This window comes from Girardinichthys multiradiatus, chromosome 19 (assembly GCF_021462225.1).
Source record: "Girardinichthys multiradiatus isolate DD_20200921_A chromosome 19, DD_fGirMul_XY1, whole genome shotgun sequence".
Taxonomy (NCBI): domain Eukaryota; kingdom Metazoa; phylum Chordata; class Actinopteri; order Cyprinodontiformes; family Goodeidae; genus Girardinichthys; species Girardinichthys multiradiatus.
In genome coordinates, this window is record NC_061811.1 from 38,863,972 (window position 1) to 38,887,638 (window position 23,667).

General features: G+C 41.7%; 1 protein-coding gene across 1 annotated transcript in view; it reads right to left on the minus strand.

Moving 5' to 3' along the window:
* The window catches only part of ehd4 (EH-domain containing 4), a 66,612-nt gene extending 54,444 nt beyond the window's left edge, over positions 1 to 12,168 (minus strand). The window contains exon 1 of the mRNA XM_047392844.1: positions 11,699 to 12,168. Coding sequence (XP_047248800.1) covers positions 11,699 to 11,928 — 230 coding nt within the window. The 5' untranslated portion in view covers positions 11,929 to 12,168. The remainder of the gene's footprint in view (positions 1 to 11,698) is intronic.
* Positions 12,169 to 23,667: the final 11,499 nt, after the last annotated feature.

Below are 23,667 nucleotides of genomic sequence, written 5' to 3' on the forward strand. Positions count from 1 at the left end.
AACAAATGAATGTGTGGAAGTGCCATAGTTTCCTTCAGCTGAATAAAAACAAAACTTAAGTAAATATTTTTGGACCAAAGGAGGAGCAATCAAGAATCAGCACACGGCTTCAGTTATGACAGCTAGAAACTACTGATCAGGCCCAAATTCTGTGTGTCGTGATTGACTCAGACCTGAATCTTCAGCGGCCATAAAGACAATCACTAAGTTGACCCTCTATCACCTGAAGAACATCTCCAGGATTGAAAGACTAATGTCCCAGCAGGATCTTGATAAACTCATCCATGCGTTTATCTTTAGTTAAATTGATTACTGCAACGGTGTTTTCACAGGTCTGCCTAAAACGTCAATCAGACGGCTGCAGCTGATCCAGAACGCTACTGCCTGCATCCTCACAAAAAAACTAAGAAAGTACGTCACCCTAGTTCTAAAGTCCTTAATACTGGCTCCCTATACCTCAGAGAATAAATCACTTAATAGCTTAGCACCATGATACATTAAAGATCTATTGCTGTTGTATCAACCTTCCAGATAACTCAGGTCTTCTGGTTCAAGTTTACTCTGCATCCCTAGAATCAGAAGGTAACATGGAGAAGCAGCATTCGGTTCCTATGCTCCGCTAATCCGGAACAAACTTCCAGAAAACTGCTAAAATACTGAAACCTTGGGTTTCTTTGAATCAAGGTTAAACGCCCATTTGTTTAGAGTTGCTATTGACTCTTCTATTTCAACTATTAACTGAAACATCATTCATTTTAGCCTGTAGTCCAACTTTTCTTTAATTTAATTCTTTTGCCAATACTATGTACTTTTTTAAATGTTTTTTTCTTATGTTTTTATCATGTAAAGCACTTTGAATTGTCTTGTTGCTGAACGGTGTTATACAAATAAACTTGCCTTGCCTTACCTAAAAACAACAGAATTTTGGAAAAGATTGCAGTCACTAGGGAGCATTTAGTGAAAAGTGAGCAGGTTTTGCAAACAGCTAAAACAGGAAGAACTAGATTTATCCACTTCTCAGCTTGATGATGCTAAAACTACCATTTATCATTAAACCAACCACAAAAAAAGAGATGTTTAAGCTGAAATAACTTCTGGCTGTAGATTTGACGATAGCGAGAAGTTAGCATTCCCAGTCTCCTCTTCAGTCAGTCACCTTACTAAGGGGCCAAATAAAAGCCGTGTTTGCACTCTTCAAAAATGTTTTCCCTTCCCCTTAACATTAACACCATCACCCTCTTACACATTTTTCTATTGAAAGGAAAGCATGACAGGAAGGAAAATGGCTGTGGAGAGTCTGTCCTCTCACTTCCTGCCATTCATGACCGTCTGAAGATCAAAGAGAAATGTGATAGTGAGGGGTTCAGATGACTACCATAAGGAAAATCCAAAAGAAATGTCATTATTCATAATATTTATTAAATTTGCATGCATTCAAACACAGCAACAACATCTGCCACCAGCCTGGTTAACAAAGCCCGGAAACCACCCTGACACTCTCCCTTTCCCCCACACCCCCCCTTTTTTGCTGACAGGACACCTGTAACCTGTAACTCTATGCATTACATTAACGCTCAGCATGGACTCCTGCTTTAGTTGCACTGCCATACTTGCACAATGATCACCTGCACTGTTGTATTGCTCTTGCATCTTATACTGCTCTATATTTACTCTCACTCACTTAAAACTGTGCACATATATTTATATTATATTGTAGATATGTTTATACTGTTTAATTTGTACTGTATTGCACCAACTACGCCAAAACAAATTCCTTGTATGTCCAAAAACGTACTTGGCAATAAAGCTTTTCTAATTCTGATTCTGAATCTGATTCTGATTTCTGATTCTGATCATGTTTTATGTTACAACCAAAAACTTCACACTACCACAAAGTACAGGGGTTGGACAATGAAACTGAAACACCTGTCATTTTAGTGTGGGAGGTATCATGGCTAAATTGGACCAGCATGGTAGCCAGTCTTTATTGATTGCACATTGCACCAGTAAGAGCAGAGTGTGAAGGTTCAATTAGTAGGGTAAGAGCACAGTTTTGCTCAAAATATTGAAATTCAGTTTTAATTCAATTCAATTCAGTTTTATTTAAATAGCGCCAATTCACAACACATGTTGTCTCAAGGCACTTCACAACAGTCAGGTACATACATTCCAATTAATCCTAACAATTGAACAGTGCAGTCGGAGTTAGCTTTTTATTCAAATTGGATAAAAAGTTTTTCTATCTAAGGAAACCCAGCAGATTGCATCCAGTGAGTGACTTGCAGCATTCCCTCCTCCCGGATGCATACAACATTATGGGTGACATACCAGAGTTCAAAAGAGGACAAATTGTTGGTGCACGTCTTGCTGGCGCATCTGTGACCAAGACAGCAAGTGTTTGTGATGTATCAAGAGCCACGGTATCCAGGGTAATGTCAGCATACCACCAAGAAGGACGAACCACATCCAACAGGATTAACTGTGGACGCAAGAGGAAGCTGTCTGAAAGGGATGTTCGGGTGCTAACCCGGATTGTATCCAAAAAACATAAAACCACGGCTGCCCAAATCACGGCAGAATTAAATGTGCACCTCAACTCTCCTGTTTCCACCAGAACTGTCCGTCGGGAGCTCCGCAGAGTCAATATACACGGCCAAGCTGCTATTGCCAAACCTTTGGTCACTCATGCCAATGCCAAACGTCAGTTTCAATGGTGCAAGGAGGGCAAATCTTGGGCTGTGGACAATGTGACACATGTATTGTTCTCTGATGAGTCCACCTTTACTGTTTTCCCCACATCTGGGAGAGTTACGGTGTGGAGAAGCCCCAAAGAAGCGTACCACCCAGACTGTTGCATGCCCAGAGTGAAGCATGGGGGTGGATCAGTGATGGTTTGGGCTGCCATCTCATGGCATTCCCTTGGCCCAATACTTGTGCTAGATGGGCGCGTCACTGCCAAGGACTACCGAACCATTCTTGAGGACCATGTGCATACAATGGTTTAAACATTGTATCCTGAGGGCGGTGCCGTGTATCAGGATGACAATGCACCAATACACACAGCAAGACTGGTGAAAGATTGGTTTGATGAACATGAAAGTGAAGTTGAACATCTCCCATGACATGCACAGTCACCAGATCTAAATATTATTGAGCCACTTTGGGGTGTTTTGGAGGAGCGAGTCAGGAAACGTTTTCCTCCAGCAGTATCACGTAGTGACCTGGTCACTATCCTGCAAGAAGAATGGCTTAAAATCCCTCTGACCACTGTGCAGGACTTGTATATGTCATTCCCAAGATGAATTGACGCTGTATTGGCCGCAAAAGGAGGCCCTACACCATACTAATAAATTATTTTGGTCTAAAACCAGGTGTTTCAGTTTCATTGTCCAACCCCTGTAGTGCATAACTGTGAAATGAAAGGAAAATGACACATTGTTTACAATGTTTTTCAAATAAAAATCTGAAAAGTGCATTTCTATTTAGCCCCTGAGTTAATACTTTGTAGAACCACCTACATAACCACCAAGCATATGCTTAGGATGCTGTCCTGCTGGAGTAAAAACCTCCTCAGTCTCAAGTCTTTTTCAGTCTCAAGCAGGTTTTCTTCCAGAACTGTCCTGTATCTAGCTTCATTAAACGTTGTACTAGCTGACCAGCTTCCCTATTCTTGTAGAAGAAAAGCATTTCCATGGCATATTGCTGCCCCCATCACCATGTTTTAGTGTGGGGATGGTGTGGTCAGGGTGATGTAAGCTTTCCTTTTGGATGCAGCTCAAAGTGTTTAGATATGGTCTCATCTCACCAGAGCCCCATCTTCTTCCACATGTTTGCTGTTGTCCCTACACAGCTGTGCACCATAAACAGGACTTTGTGGGACTTTCTTTGAAAGTCTGGCTACTCTTTCATGAATGCCATATTGGTTTGTTGTATGACTAAAATGGGGTCAACAGACTCTCCCACCTGAGCTCTGGATCTCTGCAGCTCCTCCAGAGTTAAAATGGGCCTATTGGCTGCTTCTCTGATCAATGCTCTCTGAGACCAGCCTGTCACTTTAGGTGGACAACCATATATTTGTAGGTCTGCAGTTGGTCCATTCTCTCCCCATGTCCATATGATAGATGGAACAGATCTCTGTGATATATTCAAAGCTTGGAATATTCCAACATACCCCTCCTTTAAACTTCTGCACAACGTTCTCCCTCACCTGTCTGCTGTGTTCCTTGGTCTTTACAATGCTGTCTAAACAAGGACATAATTAGCTCATAACTTGATATAATGCAGTGCAGCACAACATATTGTGTAGTAGTGTTAGGAAACAGGGGGAAGAAGAACAATAAAAAGGAGTAGGTGGTGAAGAAGAATATGTTGACTGCGCTTTTCTGGTTAGATGTTCCAGTGATTCAAAGCATTCTTCAGGACAGGGTGTTGCCTCAGCAGCTTTTAACCCTGCACAGCTACTCTTACAAGGATTAGTTTTCCCTCATTGAATATATCGTAACACAGGCCCCAACTCAACATTATTGCAGCTCACTCGGGTCTAGGTCCCCTGTAAGACCCTTGATCCTGAGATAGGATGTAAGTGAGATAGGAAAAGAACAAGAACACACGTCGACAAGGAGCAGGCGGGGTTTCACTGCAACCAGCTCCTAACCAGCAGTGGCTCTCAGCTATGTCTGCAATGTTTGCTGCCAAAACCTTCAATGTTTGTACTCAACATGTGAAAGCGCATAAACACACATTCACACTATGCAGCCATGATACACTATATTGCGAAACGTATTAGATCACATCACCAAATCAGTGAATTCTGGTGTTCCAATCCCATCCATGACTGCAGGTGTATAAAATTTGGTGTGGAGAAACTTGACTGGCCTGCACAGAGTCCTGACCTCAACCTTCTTGAACACCTTTGGGATGAATTAGTGGAGGCTGCAGTTCTGGTGGTCTCCTCTGACTATGAACACAGTCCTAAAACCTGTGGAAGATGTTTACAGAATAGTTAAAGTTGTTGTTGCTGACAACGGTGGTTCCAACACCACACTGGAAAGTTCATGTACATGTAAAAGTAGACAAATACTTTTGGCAATATAGTGTATGTATATGATTAACTTGAAATGTATACTAAGTGGCTACAGATTATGAGTCAGTGTGTTAAAATCTTCATTAACCTCAATCTTATATCTTGGGTTAATAAACTGTCCATCTACTTATTTCACAAGTTCCTAATTAGTAAAAGCTTGAAATGCACAGTTTGACTGAGATTATCTTTGAATTATTAAAGAAATTCTTTTAATAAGCATTCAATCTTTCTTGAGCTGATTCTTGAGAAATGCTATTTATGTTGCAAAGAGACATCAAGCTGAATATATGCAAAGGCTGGATCTAAAGGCTTAAACAATAAGTCAAATATTGTCATGTGTGCAATCATGTGTCAACACATGATTGCACACATTACAGTAAAATGGGTTTCTGCAATCAATCCAATATTGCTTTAACCAGGACCTGATTCAAAACTGACGTACCATTTCCAGCTGCAGATCCATGGAGCCACATGACATATATACACACACACACACATACATACACACACATACATACAGTGCCTTGCGAAAGTACTCGGCCCCCTTGAACTTTTCAACCTCTTGCCACATTTCAGGCTTCAAACATAAAGATATAAAATTCTACTTTTTTGTGAAGAATCAATAAGTGGGACACAATCGTGAAGTGGAATGAAATTTATTGGATATGTCAAACTTTTTTAACAAATAAAAAACTGAAAAGTGGGGCGTGCAATATTATTCGGCCCCTTTACTTTCAGTGCAGCAAACTCACTCCAGAAGTTCAGTGAGGATCTCTGAATGATCCAATGTTGTCCCAAATGACTGATGATGATAAATAGAATCCACCTGTGTGTAATCAAGTCTCCGTATAAATGCTTCTGCTCTGTGATAGTCTCAGGGTTCTGTACAAAGCGCAGAGAGCATCATGAAGACCAGCCAGGTCCGAGATACTGTTGTGGAGAATTTTAAACCCGGATTTGGATACAAAAAGATTTCCCAAGCTTTAAACATCCCAAGGAGCCCTGCAAGCAATCATATTGAAATGGAAGGAGTATCAGACCACTGCAAATCTACCAAGACCCGGCCGTCCCTCTAAACTTTCATCTCGAACAAGGAGAAGACTGATCAGAGATGCAGCCAAGAGGCCCATGATCACTCTGGATGAACTGCAGAGATCTACAGCTGAGGTGGGAGAGTCTGTCCATAGGACAACAATCAGTCGTACACTGCACAAATCTGGCCTTTATGGAAGAGTGGCAAGAAGAAAGCCATTTCTCAAAGATATCCATAAAAAGTATCGTTTAAAGTTTGCCACAAGCCACCTGGGAGACACACCAAACATGTGGAAGAAGGTGCTCTGGTCAGATGAAACCAAAATCGAACTGTTTGGCCACAATGCAAAACGATATGTTTGACGTAAAAGCAACACATCTCGTCACCCTGAACACACCATCCCCACTGTCAAACATGGTGGTGGCACCATCATGGTTTGGGCCTGCTTTTTGTCAGCAGGGACAGGGAAGATGGTCAAAATTGATGGGAAGATGGATGGGGCCAAATACAGGACCATTCTGGAAGAAAACCTGTTGGAGTCTGCAAGAGACCTGAGACTGGGATGGAGATTTATCTTCCAACAAGACAATGATCCAAAACATAAAGCCAAATCTACAATGGAATGGTTAACAAATAAACGTATCCAGGTGTTGGAATGGCCAAGTCAAAGTCCAGACCTGAATCCAATAAAGAATCTGTGGAAAGAGCTGAAGACTGCTGTTCACGAACGCTCTACATCATTCATAAACACACAAACACACACACACGCCTCAAGGTTCGACATGTTGTGTGTTCAGAGATGCTCTTCTGCATGCCTTGGTTGTAACGAGTGGTTATTTGAGTTACTGTTGCCTTTCTATCAGCTCGAACCAGTCTGGCCATTCTCCTCTGACCTCTGACATCAACAAGGCATTTGCGCCCACAGAACTGTCACTCACTAGATATTTTCTATTTTTCGGACCATTCTCTGTAAATCTTAAAGATAGTAGTGCGTGAAAATCCCAGTAGATCAGCAGTTTCTGCAATACTCAGACGAGCCCGTCTGGCACCAACAACCATGCCACGTTCAAAGTCACTTAAATCACCTTTCGTCCCCATTCTGATGCTCAGTTTAAATTGCAGCAGATCATCTTGACCATGTCTACATGCCTAAATGCATTGAGTTGCTGCCATGTGATCAGGAAACGGGACAATAATACATGCAGTTTATGACGACTGCCTATTATTGCAGCTCTCCTTTTATCACATCATCCTCTTATTTCCTTTGACCTCCAACCTTGAATGATGGTTACATTACCATGGCACTTCAAAGATGAGTAATACTGAGTACAATTCGCACCAAAGATGTGCTTGTTTAGCTCCTGATTTGTTCACCTCTGAAATTGTGGCAGATTAATGTGCCAATTAATGGAATACAGAATAGACTGTATGCATTTCAAAGGAAATCAAACATCACACACAAGAGATATAGTATGCAACAATCATGGCAACTAAGTTCATCTATCTATCTGCTAGCAACAGTCTTCTGTCATTTAGACCATATGTTAGAGAGGTTATTAATAGCAGTGATGTCAGCAGTTTATAATATTGATGAGTTCGTTTTCTCCTAAATCAATATTGTCGTTTTGCACATAAGTCCAGCATACAAGGCATGCTATGACAGATTATCTATGCTGTGTCCCAAATATGCAGTTTTTCCCAGAGGCAGTAAATGGACGACATACAGCTGTTAGGCAACTTTTTCATCCAGGGAGACACACACTTGTCTGCACAATCATACACCAGTCTCCTTAAGACATACAGTGATAACAACTCACAAATACCCAGATTGCTCTCCTTTACTTGAAGTAATATTCATGGTCAAAAGTAAATACACCTTTTTTTTTTATTCTACAGTTTTACTTATCAGGACTTAATCAAAAATGATAAAGTCTATATCAGGTTCTGAAAGATTCTAAAATCTAACCTAAAAAACACACAACAGATTTCAATAGGATTTTGCAGTACTGTACCTCCAACATATTAGGGTACTCAAATATATTAATGCCATTACTCTGGATATTGCTATTGAAAACTGATAATGGCTGTGGTACTCAATGTGTTACTTTAGTGTTTATGTATCGAAAATGTTCTGCAACGCCTTTCTTCCGCTATATTTTTTCAACAGTGACACCTAAATTCTGGAAGATGTTATGAGATAGGGTTTATAACTGGTATGCACAGTCCACAATGCTGATGCTACAACTTGTTCACTGCTTCCAATATACGGTAACATTCAGTGACCTGCCAACCGCCAAATAAAAGGACTTACAGGTCCTTCTCAAAATATTAGCATATTGTGATAAAGTTAATTATTTTCCATAATGTAATGATGAAAATTTAACATTCATATATTTTAGATTCATTGCACACTAACTGAAATATTTCAGGTCTTTTATTATCTTAATACGGATGATTTTGGCATACAGCTCATGAAAACCCAAAATTCCTATCTCACAAAATTAGCATATTTCATCCGACCAATAAAAGAAAAGTGTTTTTAATACAAAAAACGTCAACCTTCAAATAATCATGTACAGTTATGCACTCAATACTTGGTCGGGAATCCTTTTGCAGAAATGGCTGCTTCAATGCGGCGTGGCATGGAGGCAATCAGCCTGTGGCACTGCTGAGGTCTTATGGAGGCCCAGGATGCTTCGATAGCGGCCTTTAGCTCATCCAGAGTGTTGGGTCTTGAGTCTCTCAACGTTCTCTTCACAATATCCCACAGATTCTCTATGGGGTTCAGGTCAGGAGAGTTGGCAGGCCAATTGAGCACAGTGATACCATGGTCAGTAAACCATTTACCAGTGGTTTTGGCACTGTGAGCAGGTGCCAGGTCGTGCTGAAAAATGAAATCTTCATCTCCATAAAGCTTTTCAGCAGATGGAAGCATGAATTGCTCCAAAATCTCCTGATAGCTAGCTGCATTGACCCTGCCCTTGATAAAACACAGTGGACCAACACCAGCAGCTGACACGGCACCCCAGACCATCACTGACTGTGGGCACTTGACACTGGACTTCAGGCATTTTGGCATTTCCTTCTCCCCAGTCTTCCTCCAGACTCTGGCACCTTGATTTCCGAATGACATGCAGAATTTGCTTTCATCCGAAAAAAGTACTTTGGACCACTGAGCAACAGTCCAATGCTGCTTCTCTGTAGCCCAGGTCAGGCGCTTCTGCCGCTGTTTCTGGTTCAAAAGTGGCTTGACCTGGGGAATGCGGCACCTGTAGCCCATTTCCTTCACACGCCTGTGCACGGTGGCTCTGGATGTTTCTACTCCAGACTCAGTCCACTGCTTCCGCAGGTCCCCCAAGGTCTGGAATCGGCCCTTCTCCACAATCTTCCTCAGGGTCCGGTCACCTCTTCTCCTTGTGCAGCGTTTTCTGCCACACTTTTTCCTTCCCACAGACTTCCCACTGAGCTGCCTTGATACAGCACTCTGGGAACAGCCTATTCATTCAGAAATTTCTTTCTGTGTCTTACCCTCTTGCTTGAGGGTGTCAATAGTGGCCTTCTGGACAGCAGTCAGGTCGGCAGTCTTACCCATGATTGGGGTTTTGAGTGATGAACCAGGCTGGGAGTTTTAAAGGCCTCAGGAATCTTTTGCAGGTGTTTAGAGTTAACTCGCTGATTCAGATGATTAGGTTCATAGCTCGTTTAGAGACCCTTTTAATGATATGCTAATTTTGTGAGATAGGAATTTTGGGTTTTCATGATCTGTATGCCAAAATCCTCCGTATTAAGACAATAAAAGACCTGCAATATTTCAGTTAGTGTGCAATGAATCTAAAATATATTAATGTAAAATTTTCATCATTACATTATGGAAAATAACTTTATCACAATAAGCTAATATTTTGAGAAGGACTTGTATATTTAATGACAGAACAGAACCAACATCTATGAAAAAAATCTTCCGCTACTTTTATACTCTCACAAACCTTTCACAATAGTGCAGCAGGTGCTAGTGACCAAAGAGAAATTGTGGGAAGGAGCAAAGCAAGAATCTGAAAAACAAGCATTAAGCAGAGGCAGAACATCACATAGGAAAAATATACACTGCTCAAAAAAATAAAGGGAACAGTCAAATAACACATCCTAGATCTGAATGAATGAAATATTCTCATTGAAAACTTTGTTCTGTACAAAGTTTAATGTGCTGACAACAAAATCCCACAAAAATCATCAATGGAAATCAAATTTATAAACCAATGGAGGCCTGAATTTGGAGTCACACACAAAATGAAAGTGGAAAAACACACTAGAGGCTGACCCAACTTTGATGTAATGTCCTTAAAACAAGTCAAAATGAGGCTCAGTATTGTGTGTGGCCTCCACGTGCCTGTATGACCTCCCTACAACGCCTGGGCATGCTCCTGATGAGATGAAGGATGGTCTCCTGAGGGATCTCCTCCCATACCTGGACTAAAGCATCCACCAACTCCTGGACAGTCTGTGGTGCAACGTGACGTTGGTGGATGGAGCGAGACATGATGTCCCAGAGCACATCTGGTACATCATGTCTGGGGAACGGGTGGGCCAGTCCATAGCTTCAATGTCTTCATCATGCAGGAACTGCCGACACACTCCAGCCACATGAGGTCTAGCATTGTCCTGCATTAGGAGGAACACAGGGCCAACCGCACCAGCATATGGTCTCACAAGGGGTCTGAGGATCTCATCTCGGTACCTAATGGCAGTCAGGCTACCTCTGGCGAGCACATGGAAGGCCATGCGGCCCTCCAAAGAAATGCCACCCCACACCATTACTGACCCACTGCCAAACCGGTCATGCTGAAGGATGTTGCAGGCAGCAGATCGCTCTCCACGGTGTCTCCAGACTCTGTCACGTCTGTCACATGTGTTCAGTGTGAACCTGCTTTCATCTGTGAAGAGCACAGGACGCCAGTGGCGAATTTGATGGTGGAAATATTTGGCCTCAAGATATCTGAATGAGGTGCAAAATACATGAAGCCATGTAAAGCATGTTACACTTTTAAAGTCAAACCCAAAATATTCTGTTGAAGATCTGCTATGTGCCACAACTTGCAGGTAAACAAAGACTTTACACTGGAACTATCATTCGTTTCTTCTACTCTGACTGAGTAATCAGGATTTTTGAACTACTTCAGGTTTCTTTCACTGTCATCGGAACACGGCATTTCTGGGTGCAACAACTGAAACTGAACTCTTTTTCTTTCTATTCAGATTTCAATAAGAATTCACACATTCATTGGAGAAGATAACTCAAGCAATGACATCATAATCTAAACCTTGTCTAAGAAAAATTTCAAAATAAAAACATTCTTTAATTCATAATTTAACTCGTTCAGTAACATGTGCTGTTCGGTTTGACAGTGTATTTTTGACCAAAGACGATTTAAATATAATTTGATATTTTCGGCACAAAGTTCCATCAATGAAGTTTAAGAATTGTAGCAACAAATGAAGTTTGATTTTCGTGCGGGACACCAGCCAGACAAACCTGCAGCGGCTCACTGCAGAAGTTCGGACTGACAGAGCGGTCAGTAGCCTACCTGATGAAGGTGGTCTTTCCTGTAGAGTACTGTCCCACCAGCAGCACCATGGGCTTACTCTGGAAATCTGCCCCCTCCAGGGCCGGAGAGTGGAAGTCATGGAAGAGGTAGGTCTCCTCCAGCGGCAGCAGCTTCTTGGTGTAGAGAATTTGGAGTCCCTCCGTAACCGTTTGGTACATCTCTCCTTCCTTGTTGCGGCCACCTTGCTCCTGTTTGACCCAGCTGAACATGCTTGCCGCTGCTCTCTGAAACACTACAATCCAACTTCCCTTTTTCGATGTTTCAAAACCACCCGGATGCTTCCTCGTCCCTTCCTGCTCCGTCAACAGTGAACCAGAAAGCCGATGATTAGCTCCTGGGAGTCTCCTTAACCTCTGGACACAGTGCTGAGTCTGTCCGCAGCTGTTTGCGTTGTAGACGTTGCTGATGATGTGGGTACCTGCGGGCACTGCCCTTCCACCGGGGACGCTGCTGTTTCCCAGGGACAGGACGGGGCGGGGCGGGGCGGGGAGAGGAGAGGAGATGTTCTTCCCAGACGTTACCTCAGGAAAAGTTCCAAAGTGCATTGGAAAAATACTCTGTGAGATCTATCTGTTTAAAACAATAAAATTAATCCTATAGGGACAGGAACTCTAGAGGTGCTTGGCCTGTGTGTCTTTGTTTTGTCCTGGGCACTGTGTTTCTCGGATGGATGGATGGATGTGCTCACAAACTTTACATAGCAGCTATGCTCTTTCACTCTACATATTAAGAGTTTCTTTCATATCACAAGAAAACCATTGCTCTAATTTTTTCTTCAATCATTCTACTAATTGTAGGGCAAAAAACATCTATAAACACTCTAAAAAAACATGCAAACAGAGCTATAACAAGAAAATTTGGATGGTACTAAATATTAGCCATTTGAATTCTTACAATTTTGTTTAAGCATTTTAGTTTATAAATGTAAGATTCGGTATTGGTTTAATTCTAACAACATTAACTTCCTAAAGCACCACCACAAAAGAAACTTGTAAACTGAGCTTGTTAAACCTGAGGCAGATGTCACTAATGAACAGAACATCTTATCTGAGGTTGTCAGGGAAAGATGTTAAATGTCTCGTTTATTTAATAGTTAAAGTAGTAGGTTTGATTGGCTTGTATGTAATTACAAAATTGTCATCATCATGTTCTGAACTCTTTGATTGTGTGGATATGTTATACTTCCATTTGTTTAACAAATACAGTGGAAAGAACTGTTTGATGGTCACACTGGTGATTTTGCAGGTTGTCCCACTTACAAAGCATGTAGAAGTCTGTAATTTCTATCATAGGTTCTCTTCAACTGTGAGTGATGGACTTCTAAAACAGAAATCCAGAAAATCACATTATGTGATTTTTAAGTAATTAATTAGCATTTTATTGCATGACATAAGTATTTGATACATCAAAAAAACAAAAGTTAATATTAGGAACAGAAACCTTTGTTTCTCCAGATCCTTCAGGTTTCGGGGCTGTCACTGGGCAATATGGACTTTCAGCTCCCTCCAAAGATTTTTGATTGGGTTCAGGTCTGGAGACTGGCTAGGCCACTCCAGGACCTTGAGATGCTTCTTACGGAGCCACTCCTTAGTAGCCCTGGCTGTGTGCTTCAGGTCGTTGTCATGCTGGAAGACCCAGCTATGACCCATCTTCAATGGCCTTACTGAGGGAAGGAGGTTGTTGGCCAAGATCTCCTGATACAGGTCCTTCTCAAAATATTAGCATATTGTGATAAAGTTCATTATTTTCCATAATATAATGATGAAAATTTAACATTCATATATTTTAGATTCATTGCACACTAACTGAAATATTTCAGGTCTTTTATTGTCTTAATACGGATGATTTTGGCATACAGCTCATGAAAACCCAAAATTCCTATCTCACAAAATTAGCATATCATTAAAAGGGTCTCTAAACGAGCTATGAACCTAATCATCTGAATCAACAAGTTAACTCTAAACACCTGCAAAAGATTTCTGAGGCCTCTAAAACTCCCAGCCTGGTTCATCACTTAAAACCCCAATCATGGGTAAGACTGCCGACCTGACTGCTGTCCAGAAGGCCACTATTGACACCCTCAAGCAAGTGGGTAAGACACAGAAAGAAATTTCTGAACGAATAGGCTGTTCCCAGAGTGCTGTATCAAGGCACCTCAGTGGGAAGTTTGTGGGAAGGAAAAAGTGTGGCAGAAAACGCTGCACAACGAGAAGAGGTGACCGGACCTTGAGGAAGATTGTGGAGAAGGGCCGATTCCAGACCTTGGGGGACCTGCAGAAGCAGTGAACTGAGTCTGGAGTAGAAACATCTAGAGCCACTGTGCACAGGCGTGTGCAGGAAATGGGCCACAGGTGCCACATTCCCCAGGTCAAGCCACTTTTGAACCAGAAACAGCGGTAGAGGCGCCTGACCTGGGCTACAGAGAAGCAGCACTGGACTGTTGCTCAGTGGTCCAAAGTACCAAAGCAAATTCTGCATGTCATTCGGAAATCAAGGTGCCAGAGTCTGGAGGAAGACTGGAGAGAAGGAAATGCCAAAATGCCAGAAGTCCAGTATCAAGTACCCACAGTCAGTGATGGTCTGGGGTGCCGTGTCAGCTGCTGGTGTTGGTCCACTGTGTTTTATCAAGGGCAGGGTCAATGCAGCTAGCTATCAGGAGATTTTGGAGCACTGCATGCTTCCATCTGCTGAAAAGCTTTATGGAGATGAAGATTTCATTTTTCAGCACGACCTGGCACCTGCTCACAGTGCCAAAACCACTGGTAAATGGTTTACTGACCATGGTATCACTGTGCTCAATTGGCCTGCCAACTCTCCTGACCTGAACCCCATAGAGAATCTGTGGGATATTGTGAAGAGAACGTTGAGAGACTCAAGACCCAACACTCTGGATGAGCTAAAGGCCGCTATCGAAGCATCCTAGGCCTCCATAAGACCTCAGCAGTGCCACAGGCTGATTGCCTCCATGCCACGCCGCATTGAAGCAGTCATTTCTGCAAAAGGATTCCCGACCAAGTATTGAGTGCATAACTGTACATGATTATTTGAAGGTTGACGTTTTTTGTATTAAAAACACTTTTCTTTTATTGGTCGGATGAAATATGCTAATTTTGTGAAATAGGAATTTTGGGTTTTCATGAGCTGTATGCCAAAATCATCCGTATTAAGACAATAAAAGACCTGAAATATTTCAGTTAGTGTGCAATGAATCTAAAATATATGAATGTTAAATTTTCATCATGACATTATGGAAAATATTGAACTTTATCACAATATGCTAATATTTTGAGAAGGACCTGTACATGGCCCCATCCATCCTCTCCTCAATGCGGTGCAGTCATCCTGTCCTCTTTGCAGAAAAGCATCCTCAAAGAATTATGTTTCCACCTCCATGCTTCACGGTAGGGATGGTGTTCTTGGGGTTGTACTCATCCTCCTCCTTCCTCCAAACACAGTGAGTGGAGTTTAGACCAAAAAGCTCTATTTGTGTCTCATCAAACCTCATGACCTTCTCCCATTCCTCCTCTGGATCATCCAGATGGTCATTGGCAAACTTCAGATGGACCTGGACATGCACTGGCTTGAGCAGGAGGACCTTGCGTGTGCTGCAGGATTTTAATCCATGGTGGCATAGTGTGTTACTAATGGTCTTCTTTGAGACTGTGGTCCTAGATGTATTCAGGTCATTGACTAGGTCCTGCTGTGTAGTTCTAGGCTGATCCCTCACCTTCCTCATGATCATTGTGTTATGATTCTGGCACATCTGCTCTATCCTGTCTCCCTGGCTGCGATCAGCAGATTAGATGCACCTGGTGGCTGCTGCAGTGTAGTGCAATCTGTGGAATGCCAAGCACTTGTGTCTTCCCTGATATATACGGACTCTGACAAACAGACGGTGCCAGATTTTTTGAAAACCATTGTGTGAGTAGATATCCAGCGTTCCGTCCTGTGTGATCATTGTTCTTGACCTTGCCTCGCCTTTTGGATTTATGCCTCTGCCTGCTCCCTGTCTGACTATTTGGATTCTGGTTGTCAACTTTGTTTCCTGCACCTGGTTTATGCCTCTGCTTGCCTCTTGCCTGATGCCTCTTGTTCTGATCGTTGACCCTGTTTCTGTCCTTGGATTATTGAGCCAGCCTAGCCCTCGGATTATTCAGCCTGGAGTCACTTCTTACCTGTGCTGTGGAGATTACCGCTTGCCGCCCAATGAGGTTTCCCCTCTGGGAAAGTGAGGTTAGTGACTTTTCTGATCCCTGCAAAATCTGGGGAGACTACAAGTCACTAATCCCTCTTTCTGCCTCAGTGATTCCTGGAAGCTGTGAGGAGTGTTACCTGTGTGATGTTTTCCTGTGGCTGAATAAACCTTTTAAACTTTCAGTACTGTGTCTGGCTGAATCTTGGGTCTGTCTTTTTCTGATTCATAGCACATTGATGCTCCACGAGGTGAGATGTTGCATGGAGCCCCAGACCAAGGGAGACTGACCATCATCTTGAACTTCTTCCATTTTCTTATAATTGCTCCAACAGTTGTTGCCTTCTCACCAAGCTGCTTGGCTATTTTTTGCCAGTGTATATATATAAAAAAAAACATTAGCTGTTGTGTCTAGGATTTGAGTCAAAATAAAAAAGAACAGTTAGAAACACAATTTTTAATCAATTTGACTAAATTTTTTTTTTTTACTTTTTATCAAGTATATTTTAAACAGTAGAATTAAACAAATTTGATCTGTTAAGATGTCTTTTAGCTGGTAAATGTATACATAATTTCTTCTCAGAAATACTGATTAAAATCTATCAAAATAAAATTTTATTTTTGAAAGTGTCCCCTTATCAAACATGTTCCCATCAATTACTTTTGGGTGGATTTTTTAAAAGTCAGCAATGAAATGCTCAAATATGCTGATACAAGTCACAGATGCATCTTAATAGCCACAACATCTCTTAGAATCAAATGGCTGTTGGCACCATTTAGAAACAAAACTGTCATATACAGGTGGAAGAAATGTTACAGGCCTCCCTTCACTTTAAAGAAATATCAAACTATGGATTTGTTGTTTTATGTGTGACATTAGAACTCAGTTGCCTCGCCATACATTCCTTAATGGTTTGGTAATATTCATGTGATCATTTTATATGTCTATATGCATCCCCTTGCCTGTCACACCCTGCAGGTGAGGGAGAGAAATGGAAAACACACCAGCAAACCAAACCTGTGCTCAGCTCCTAGACATGACAATTTGGGTTTGAAAACAGTTAAGGCTTTAGCCCAGGACCTGTCTTCATCCTGTCCCCTTTTTAAAAATTGCCCTTTACAGTCTTTGTTTATGTATTTTGACCACTGTTTATTCCTCCTGCTGAATGGGGCTCACCCTGGTCTCACAGAGTATAAATGATTTTGAGACCGGACAAACTGCACGTTCCACCAAATTACAAAATAATTTTAGATAATCAAAATTAACCTTGTATATTTTGTTTTTCTTGCTGTTGTATTGTTGAACTTTAATTAATAAAAAATTAATTTAAAAAAAAAATAATTCATTAAAGTATCATTAAAAGCTTTTTTAACAACTACATTTTTTAATTGAGGTAAAAACAATTAAATATATGCTTCTATATTCCGTTAATATATTTGTACACCTGATTTGAGACGATTCAGGGGTTCACCAGTCATGGACCTTTCTGCGTGTCACTGAACTGAGATCAATATTATAGCAGGGTCGCAAAGTTGGGGGGGGGGGGTGCAATGGCCCCCTACCCGCCTATTCCGGCACCAGTGAAAAGTGCTCCCAAAAAAGAAGAAAAATAATGAGTGTTTTATGTAATGTATGAAATGCCATTGGATACTTTCAGGTATGCAATTGATAAAAAAGATTACATAGGTTTTCTTGTATGGATTCTGGAGGGACGAGGAGCAGTGGCAGTCGGCCCACAGGGGGCCTGATAAAAGAGGTGGAAATGTAAAATACATTTTTATACATTTTGTTATATATATATATCAATTTTACTTACTAAATTGTGCCTCTATGTAATATGAAGTATATATAAACTACATTTCCCACATACTGTTATGATTCTGCACTACTTCATCTCTGTCTGCCTGCTGATCTTCTCTGTGCTGCAGCTATTAGGAGGATTGCTTTCACCTGCTCCTTCCCAGCCAGCTCCCTAAGGTAAGGTAAGGTAAGTTTATTTATATAGCGCTTTTCAGTAACGAGACACTCAAAGCGCTGTACATACAATTACAATACAATCACAAAGAACACAGAAAAACAAATCAAATGCTAAGAAATCTAAAAATCTATGAATCCTTCTGAGAAATCTAAAACTCTGGTTAATATTACAATGATACAGATAACATTAATAATCCTTTGGGTTTTACTGGTAAGAGCTGGTTCTAAACCAATCTTTCTAAAGAGGTAATTATATCATTAAGTCCTCTATGTAGGGGAAAGCATCTTGTGCTAAGAAGTCTCATCATTCCACTGAATTCTAACTAGTGAAGCTGAGTCACTGGTACAAAACAGCTTTAATCCACATTTTCAGGTGCTTATAATATATTACTTTTAAGTTGACCTAAGTAATCTAATTAAGAAAGCTGGGTCATTGGTGTAAGAGCAGCTAAAGTCCAAATTACTAATAATGTTTGGTTTTCGCTGGTAAAATCTATGAAAAGTCATGAAATCACACATTTAGGTAAAGTAAGATAGGAGGGGGAAACAAATCATATTTCAGACTCTATTCTTAGCAGAATAGAGTCTGAAACAGTACAAAAAAACCTCAGCAGGGGTAAGCGTAAGCAACACACACATAAGTAAAGATTTAGCAAGGGTACGGTGGAATCTTGAGGGTGTGTTTGCAAGAATTAGACTGTCAACACTGATAGAAGCACCATTGTCCTTGAGAAGAGAGGTGAAAGTTTTATGAATCGGCTGCATAGTCCTATCAGTACACAGCTGGTAGGGGAGTGCTGGGGAAGAGCATCGTGTTTATATAACATCCAGGAGATATTTTGTCGATAGCCAGTTAGCAGAAGTTGCCAAGGCCACATTGGGGTGCCAGATTTAGAAAAATAATAAATGTTGTGGTTGAGGCAGTTGTGAATTTCCAACCACCTTAAGAGTTTTACTGGTATGTCTCAATTGCGAATCCAAATAGCCAAATTTCTGGTATTTTCCGCAGATCTGGAGCGTACAACTTCTCCAAGATTATATCCTTTAACCTCTGAGTCCAACCGCTGCCAGGCTGCGATTCTGTTCAAGAATCGTGTCCAGCTTGCGATTCTGCTCTCTTAACATTTCAGTCTGAGTGTTGATCGCTCTACAGACTCCATCTAACATCACAGGCAGCTTTGGAAAGCTTTGAACAGCCGCCCACGTTTTGCGAATCACTCGATAAGCCAGGTAACCACCAACTCCAAAAAGCAGAAATCCTGTTATCAAAGTCCAAATATGTACACATTTTCTACGTCCGCGACCGACATTGTAGTCAGGCACACAATCTTCCACTGCTGCCAAGAATCCATTGTGTTTCCAGAGAAGAACGTCCCGCCTGGACAAAAGGGTCTCCTTTACCCTGTCTTCCCGTAGGAAAAAAATTTTTTGACCAATTACGTTGAGAGTCCATCTGACCAAATCCATAATTTACAAGTTTGGAGGATATGCAAAGTGAGGCTCTGAGAAAAATACAGACAAAAGCAGAAGATGGGATCAGCAGGGAGGGAGAGAAAATGTGTGTGTCTTCCACCAAGAGCAAGAGACAAAAAAAAAAAAAAAACGCCTCACCAGCTCCACCTGTTCACCTGGCTTTATAAGCAGCACTCTGGCAGACACAGTGCCAGAAAGCCTTGCCTGCCTGATTCTGATCTCGTTTATGCCCCCTGGATTTCTGTGCTCTGCTCTGCCAACGTCGGATATACTCTTGGCTTCTGATTTCTGGACATCGACCTTGCTTCTAACAACAGCTCTCTGCCTAACCCCTGGATCTGTCTGCCTCCCTGTTCATGACCTTGCGTCTGTGCCCTGACCGACGATTAAAGCCTCTCCCTTGGATCCTGTCTCCTGACTTTGCTTCCCCGTTTTTGACACAGTTTCTGTCCCTTGCCTGCCGCATTCTGTTCACTCACTAGGAGTACAAACCTGAGAGCCCATGTGACGCTGTCCTGCTGTCACTGGATCATCACACTGAAGAGCCGAAATTCAGTTTCCTTATCTCTCAACTGATACTGAAAATGTTGGTGGCTTTTATTCTGAGTTTGTCACTATTCTCGGTACTCTGCTTAGCCACTAACCTATCTGTTCCGAGTGCTGCAGCGGCGCAGCTGAATAGCCAATCATATGCAGTTGCTAGGGCGAATGAATTAAAAATGGCCAGTGACACAGAATTTGGTGGCCTTGGGGGACTGAGAATTTCGACCCTCGCAGGTTAAATCCTTGTGCAAGGCAATTAGAGGGATGATGGCAAACTTAACGACAAGGTGCATCTTCCACTGAATTCAGTGAGATCCTTCACAAGGAGGACGGTGGAGGAGAAAATCTGGTTTAAGGAGCTGGGGCCCGATATTATCAACCAGCAGACCAAGGAGAAAAATAAAGTCTACAGTCCAAGAGTTGGTTCAAGTGCAAGTCGTGGCTGACCAGCTGTGGAATAGCCAATGCACTTTTCTGTGCCTAATGGGGACACAGCCAGGACAAACCAACTTGAAGCATGAACAATCAAGAGTTCATATGGAAAACTGTGTCAAGCTAGCTGTGCTCGGAAAGATTAGCATAGCGGCGCAGCTAGATGACAGATATCACATTGCGGTAAGAAGGCACAATGAAGAGGTTGATTAGAATAGTCATATTTGATCTAAACTCATTGACTGTATTAAGTTTTTTGGTGCTTTTGAACTGGCATTGTGTGGGCATGATGAAAGGGATGCTGTTGTATTCGTAGTCTCACTGTTGATTCTATTTCACATATTGGAGCAGGTAGAGAAATGTATTGTTACATCAGCCCCACCAAGAATATTTTTCACCAGCAGCCACTCAGGAGATTGCGACTAACCCCAGGGTATACGTCTCTCTGATTGCTTTAGCAAAAGAGGTGATATGCAGATTACTTAAAGGTGGCAAAAAAGGTTTAATGAGCCCAACCCCCAGGACTGGGGGTAGAATTTAACCTTTTTTTTTTACCGCAAGTTCCATTAGGTAAACATAAACATATGTGGTATCCACAGAAATAGTATAATCTTGGCTAAAAGCTGATAAAAAATAATTTCTACAAACACCTAAAACAGTTAAAACTAAGGGCAGTTGAATCAGAAAATCAACAAACTCCACAAAATGACATGACCACAAAACTCTGTCTCAGCTGTTCGCCACACGGCTTCTACACACTGTTAGGTATTATTTAATCAACTCAGAGGTAAGGAACGACACAGAGTCAGATGTACTTGCAGCAAGGGTAGCTCACACTTTGCAGTACAAATCTACAAAGTATTAGCACCCCTCTCTCTTTATTTATTAATCATTTGTCTTGATTATAACCAAACAGAGGAAGTGGGAAGTGGGGACCTGGTGAATAGCCCCCAGATGCTGCTAATAAAAGCATAAAAGCATAACTCATTCTTGTCCCCATCTCCCTTCCTGTGACATGTAAGGAGGGAAAAGCACTTAGAGCAGACATGAGTGATAAACAATACAAAAGTTTTCAAACCCTAACAGTCCCCCCTGTTTATCACGAATAAGTCATGATTAAATACAAATAATAGAAAACACTGTGTGAGCACAAACCCACGGACAGAAAGCAGATTATATTGTGGGAAACACTCACACGGTTCCTCCGCCCTAGGCAACCACCAATCATGGCAGAGTGAAACAATATAATAAAACAAAGAAAAAAAATGTAATAAAAATAAAAGAATTAAAACAAGCCTTGTTCATATCATCATTGCATTTTCCTCATTTCACTTAAACAGCAACTTATTTCGGTTTTCTGCTATAAGGTCATTTTATGAAGTACAATTATGAATACACTCAGGCATTGAAGATATATTCATTTACAACATGTCATCATAGTCATCTGTTTTTTTTTTGGGTCCAGTGTCCATCTTGTCCATCTCTTCTCGTGTGATGTTGCATCCTGTGGATCCTGCCTTAAACAGAGAAAGAGCCCTGCTACCAGGATTAGGCTCAGGCTTATCAGTCCTGTCCACACGTTACAAAAAGCCATGCTAAATTGGGCACAGGTCAGTTGTTTTCTTCGCCGGTTTGAGATGTTGGGCCATATGGGTTTCCAACCCCTTTGTACCCGGTCTTTCCCCTGTTACCCCGTCGGTTGGTTTGGCTCCTGTAACGGCAATATTAGCTTACAGTGGCTCTTGTGGATCCAGGATGGTCTCTCTGTGATTTTCAGAGCTGTCGGTGTGGTCAGGAGAACACGATATGGCCCTTTCCAGCAGGGGGTGCTCCAGTCCTTTCTGTGGAATGTCTTAATCAGGACCAGGTCTCCAGGACTCGGGTTGTTCTGTGAAATTGAAGCAGAATTTACTGGCAGACTACTGGACAACTGTACTTCTTTTGTTTGTAACATTTTATTCATCCATTCAGCTAATGATGTTTCCTGCTGTGCTTTTCCTATGTCATCCATTTCTGTTGGCAATGGAAAAGGTCTTCCATGTACTATTTCAAATGGAGTGAGAGCAGTTTGATTTGGAGTTATTCTCATCCATAATTTAACCAGGAATAGGCATTTGGGCCATGGTCTCCCTGTTTCTTCCATTGTTTTCCTTAATCTATTTTTTATTGTTCCATTTGTTCGTTCAACCAGCCCAGCAGATTGCGGGTGGTAAGAACAATGGTTTTTTAAATGAAACCCTAATGCTTTAGAGCACAGTTCTATTACATTATTTACAAAATGAGTCCCATTATCTGATCTTATGATTTGTGGGATACCATATGTGGGGAATAAATGTGTCACTAAACTCTTCGCCACTGTGAGCGCATCACAGTGTTTGACGGGGTACATCTCAACCCACTTTGAAAATGCATCTATAACCACTAAACAATATTTCTTTCCCCCTGACCATGATAACTCTATGAAATCCATGTGTATTGTGTGAAAGGGATGAATTGCTGCTGGGAACTGGCCTCTTTTGGGTCTCATGTTCCCCTGTGGATTATGTTTGCAGCAGATAATACATGATCTACAAAAGGTTTTTGCATAGTCAGAAAGATTTATGGTGTGGAAATGTAGATTTACTAAGTGTATCATTCCCCCCCTCGACACATGCGAAATTCCGTGTGTCGCATGGGCCGCCGTCTTGTATAAATTCTTTGGTAAAATTGGCTTTCAGTGGCTTTCAGTGGTTACTGCATAACCAACTCTGTTTTTTCCATATTCGTCTTTTGATGCTGACCCATCTACAAAGATTATTTGTGCGTTTTTCAGAGGTGTCTGAGAGATATCTTGCCTAGGTTTTGTATCTTCCTCAACCTTTGTTTTGCAAGAATGTGGTTTCCCATCTTCTGCTGTTGGAATTAATGTGCTAGGGTTCAGTGGACCACATCTTTGCAGAGTTATATTTGGTTGCGAGAGTAGCAATGAGGTCAACGTAATATGCCTTGCATGAGTCAAGAAAGGAAGTGAAGTTTGTAGCAATGCAAGTGACACTGAATGAGGAACTTTCAGTGTGCACAGCACAATTTCAGCTGTCTGCTTCACAGCTTCTGCCGCTGCTGTGCAGCTCTGCAATCAAATTGGAAATCCAGATGCCATGGAATCCAATTTTTTAGAATAAAATGCTAAAGGTCTGTTTTTGGAGCCAAATGGCTGGGAGAGAATTTAAGTGCACCCTTTCATCAAACATTTTGACAGGTGGGCGGGACTTCCAGTGAGGGCGGGACTTCCGGTGGGGGCCATGTGGGCGCCATGTGGTTGCCATGTGGGCAGGAGGTCACGTGGTTAAG